Source organism: Kogia breviceps, chromosome 2 (assembly GCF_026419965.1).
Source record: "Kogia breviceps isolate mKogBre1 chromosome 2, mKogBre1 haplotype 1, whole genome shotgun sequence".
Lineage (NCBI taxonomy): Eukaryota > Metazoa > Chordata > Mammalia > Artiodactyla > Physeteridae > Kogia > Kogia breviceps.
The window spans coordinates 186,976,386-186,980,921 of record NC_081311.1 but is presented as its reverse complement, the minus strand read 5'-3'; the positions used below and the strand labels follow the sequence as shown (position 1 = coordinate 186,980,921).

Here is a 4,536-nt window from a genome sequence, read left to right as displayed (position 1 = left end):
GTTCTGCTTAGAAGTTTTGTTGGTTTTTTTTTTTTGTTTTTTGTTTTTTTTAAGAAAACAAATATTCCTTTAAAACGACATAGTGTACTCTGCATATTTTTAGGACAATTAGAGTTTAGAATTCCCTCTTCTTCCGCCCATGGTAAAAAGTTTTTTCCTTAACTATTTCCTCCCCAAGAATGACATTAAGCTGGGATACATTGAAGAGCTTCCTTGTCTTTTAAAATAATCTTCTCATCTTACATTGTCAAAGTAGCAACTGGTGGATTGAGATGCTTGATATGGGAAGCATCCAGGCTCCCCTGTACCTTTGCCAGATAAATACTTTAGGGAGACAGTTATTTGTGAACCTAAGGGAAACATTTACTTCAAACAGAAAAAATAAACACACAGGAAATGGAGAAACATAAACATCAGGCCACTCTCTACCATCTGCTTAATTCAGAATGGGTCACCGGTTCGGGTAATTTTTCTTTAGCGTTTCCAACTGTGCAAATAAGATCTTAAAAGAGACAGGCTGGCTGTGCTCAGAGCTATAGCAAAACCAGGGGGAGGAACGTAGACGGCCAGTCTTCATGCGGAGGTGACTGTAAGAGGAGAGAGGGCCAGCCCTAACTCATGGCCTGTGTGCTGAGGTATGTTCGTAAGCTTGTGTATACACAAAACGCTCCCTCCCCATTATGTATATGTGTATACGAATGTATACACAACATCTATACACAGCAGTTCCCTGCCCATTAGTCTGTGCCGCTGTGGCCACGTGTGGATAATATTTGTCCGGGCAGCATGTAAATCAAAGGTTTTCTTGCAACCAAATTTGGAGGAACATCTTCACAACAGTTGCCTTGTCACTGCATGTTCACCCCATGGCCACCAAATGTTAAAACAGAAGTGGATGTTAAGACGTATGGACAGCTTATTTTTTATTCATTGCAAAGCATATCAAAGGAAGGAATAAACCTAGCCCTGCTCACGGTATGATTTAGGCAGAAATGAGATAGGCCTTCATGGGAGTCTGACTTGAAAGATGACCCAGATTCAGAGATGGCTTTGGAAAAAGGCATCTGGGATGTCTTAGAAATCAGGAGTTACACTGACGGATCAAAGAAAACTCATAACTTCCTAGGGAAAACGTGTTTATTTAAATTAAAAAATACTGTGAAAACTACAAACTGTTAAATACAGAAGACAATTTTGTACAACTGAATAGAATAAGAAGGAAGTATATACATCACTTTTTAATAGGCACAGATAGACTTGCACCAAACTTCAGGATTAAGCAATGGAAAATGTGACAACGCACATGTCCATTGCAGTAAAGTTTCAGAATTCAAGTGATTCCAGGCAAGGGGCCAAACTTAACTTGGCTTCTTTCACCTTAAACAGCCCCCTTTGGAGTAAATCCACACTCTGACTTTTAAAGTGAACGGAGGGCCCTTTTTCCCCCAAACGTAAATTTCCTCCAGCACTGTGTTAAGGCGAACTGATAAACCAGCTCCTACACTGTTAACCCTTCCATGGGAACAGTAGTTATGGCTGTCTCCAATCCAGGGAGAGCGTATTAAAAAAAAAAAAAAAAAAAAAAAAAGTTTTTGTTTTTACTAGAATAAAATTTGACCTTTTGGTGTGTTTCTCCTCTGCCTTGTCTTCAAGGGCCTAAAGAGTCTGCTGCAAAGCAACTGACCACAGGAATACAGGGAAACGTTACCAAGCATTCCTGAGCATTTTCTCTTAGATGTCTCATTCCCTTAACTGGAGCGTTAATAGTCCGCTACCCAGACAGCCCTGCAGAGTAAAATGTGGTATCTGCCTCTTTGATTCACTGCTGGGAAAGTGAAAGCAGGGATTGGTTTAGTGATTCACCCTGGATTTCCCAGCTACATGTGTTCTCAGTCTCCAACTGCCCCTTTAAGTAAGCAGATCCTTTTTCAGACTTACTGGCCAAGGGGGAAATATTTTGTCCAAACTTCCTCACACCAGGCCATGTAGGATTTATCACAGAGTCTTAAAATCTAAAGACATCCTTCCAGCCCTCTGGGGATCTAGATCATCAGGAGTCTCGGGAAGGCAGTAAGCCTCTCGATGACATGCCCAAGACCACACAGCAAATCAGATTCAGGGCTTGGGATTAAGAAAGAGAGAACTTGGACCGCAGCTCTGCACAATCTCACCGGAGTATATGCCCTTCTAAGTCTCAGCTACGTGACGAAATGCCGTGTTGTGGAGGCCCACATTATATCCTCTCCCAGCTCAGAAAACTGGGCTGGGAAAAAAAAAGCAGCAGCGGAGCTAATGGTTTGGGTTTGTTCAACCTCACCATCACCCCTTCTGGAAAGATCGGGAAGCTTCCCTGCATGGCCATTCAGAGTGCAGGTTAGATTCTGGGGAAGCCCTTCCAAGCAAAAAACAATGTCATGTCAGCCTGTGATGCTGGATGGTCCCAGATCAGAGTTCAAAGTCACAGGTTAGACAAAGGGTCAAAATAGCAGGTTAGTTTTATAATCCCAGCCAACGTTAACAGGTTTAAAAATTGCCTATTTTTTCCTTACAGAATGCAAATGGACCAGATTCAGATCTCCAGCTTCCTCCCATCAAAAGTCCTCCATCAAATATCCCCCCTCTAACCCAAAAGACCTCTAAAAGAAGCTCTGTAACCCGAGGGGGAACTAAAGCCACAGGTTCACATTAGAGGTACTTACAGCCAATCAGATGTAGAAGAACAAAGCTCTAGGCAAATTGTCAAATCGAAACTAGTCCCTCAGGTTGCCCTAGGCATTTGGCCGCCCTGGGAGTGGGCAGATGTTGCAGGTGTTACCCAGGGCATCCCATGAGGAAACGACCCAAGCACACCGACCTGCCGAATTCTGCACAGGAACCCCGACCCCCAGATCCCAAGGAAAGGTACACACTGCACATCTTCAGGGCTTTTTCAGTGGCACGTCCACACCACAGGCGCGTCGTGGACCGCGGGCTGCTGCTGGCTCCGCCTGAGCCTTGTCCCCCATCCCCTCCCCCCCATTCAGGGGCTTGCCGAGGGTCTCCCGAAAGCGGCAGTTGCCTTGCAAAGGTGAAACCAGACACGAAAAGCGCCCTTCCTCGCTCTAAGGGTGCTGGCTGATGGAGCCACCTCCAGAGGTCCTAGAGGTGCTAGGAATTCTGGTGGATGTTATCCGAGGAGCCTTCGCTGCTTTCGTTGAGGGGCGTCTCCGAAGTCTCCTCCAGCTCGTCGTCCGCCACCTCCTCCTGGATGGTGAGGTGCACGTCGGGCGAGGAGGACTCGGAGCTCACGCTGTCTCCTTCCATGGAGCAGAGGGTGCAGGACAGGGCGGGCGCCACGCTCTCCTGCAGCACGTTCAGCACCATGGGTACCTGCACCGACCTCAGGCCGGACGTGGCGGGCAGCGGCTTCATGGCCTCCCCCCAGAGCCTCTCTTCGTCTTTGTACAGCAGCAGGAGGCTGGATTTCTTCTCCCGCCTCTTGGATTTCACGTAGCCCAGCATGATTCCAACCAAGAAAATGCCGTAGAAGGACATGACCACCAGGACGTAGAAGTATTCGTTGCCGTTACCGCTGCCACTGCCCGGCACATGGGACTCGAGGGGGCCGCTGGGGGCGGCGGTGCTGGCATGTGTGCTGTTCAGAGGCTCCATCTTCAGCATTGAAGCTCTGCTCACACAGCCAGGGTCTGGGGAGAAACGTGCAGGTTAGAACTCTCCCACGGGGCGGCCACAGTACAGGGAGGAGGGCGAGCACGAGGTTTGTGCAACTGCGATATCAAAAAAGCGTGAAGCTGCGTGGAGAAGAAGCAGTAAGAGGTCCCACCAAACAGTAAACAGGGGTCAGCTGCGAGGGGCTGGGCTGCATGGGGACACGGGGCGGTGGGAGGGAATGAGGGGAAGACTTTTAGTTTTCGGGTATACATGTCCATCATATTTTTTTTTTCATAAAGTGAGCATGTAAAAAGCTTTGCTTTTATCATTTTAAAAGCAAAAAAAAAAAAAGAACAAATCAGTGTAAGACGGGTGCATAGAGAAAAGGAATAACGTCTTAGTCACGGGGAAACTTTTTGAACTGATTGAGCAGAAAAAAAAAAGTTTACATTTTGCTTTCAAACGTCAACCTATTTTTAATTCAGGACAAAATTTCCTCAGGAAAAAAAGAAAGGAACAGAAAACTGCATCTACACATTGCTAGAAATATCCCTTCATTATGTTTCCGAGGCAAAGCGGCGTTGCTAACTTACCAAGGGCTGGCAAATTTGTCCCAAGTCCTGAATTCCTAGACCGTCAAGTCCGAGAGACTTCTTGCTCCGTGTGCGGCTCGGCGCTCTGACAGTTCTGCTGCTGCCCTTGGGATATACAGTCAAGAAATACATCGTCACGTGTTCAGGGAGGAAAATTTACAACAGAGGTTGGTCGTGGCAGAGTGAACAGTGAACTCACAGCACGGCAGTTCAACTCACTGAACTTTGCAGCTGTGAACAGAAAAAGACTGGGAAGCAGGAACAGCTTCCCACCCCGCCAGCACCCAGCCAA

The 4,536-nt window shown here is 46.9% G+C and overlaps 1 protein-coding gene across 1 annotated transcript; it reads right to left on the bottom strand.

Moving 5' to 3' along the window:
• Positions 1 to 1,569: 1,569 nt before the first annotated feature.
• On the bottom strand, positions 1,570 to 4,334 carry KCNE4 (potassium voltage-gated channel subfamily E regulatory subunit 4). Its single transcript, XM_059052012.2, has 2 exons — positions 4,245 to 4,334; positions 1,570 to 3,686 (listed from the first exon to the last, which is right to left on the bottom strand). Exon 2 carries the CDS (start codon positions 3,658 to 3,660, stop codon positions 3,148 to 3,150), a length of 513 nt encoding a protein of 170 aa, XP_058907995.1. The 5' UTR covers positions 3,661 to 3,686; positions 4,245 to 4,334; the 3' UTR covers positions 1,570 to 3,147.
• Positions 4,335 to 4,536: the final 202 nt, after the last annotated feature.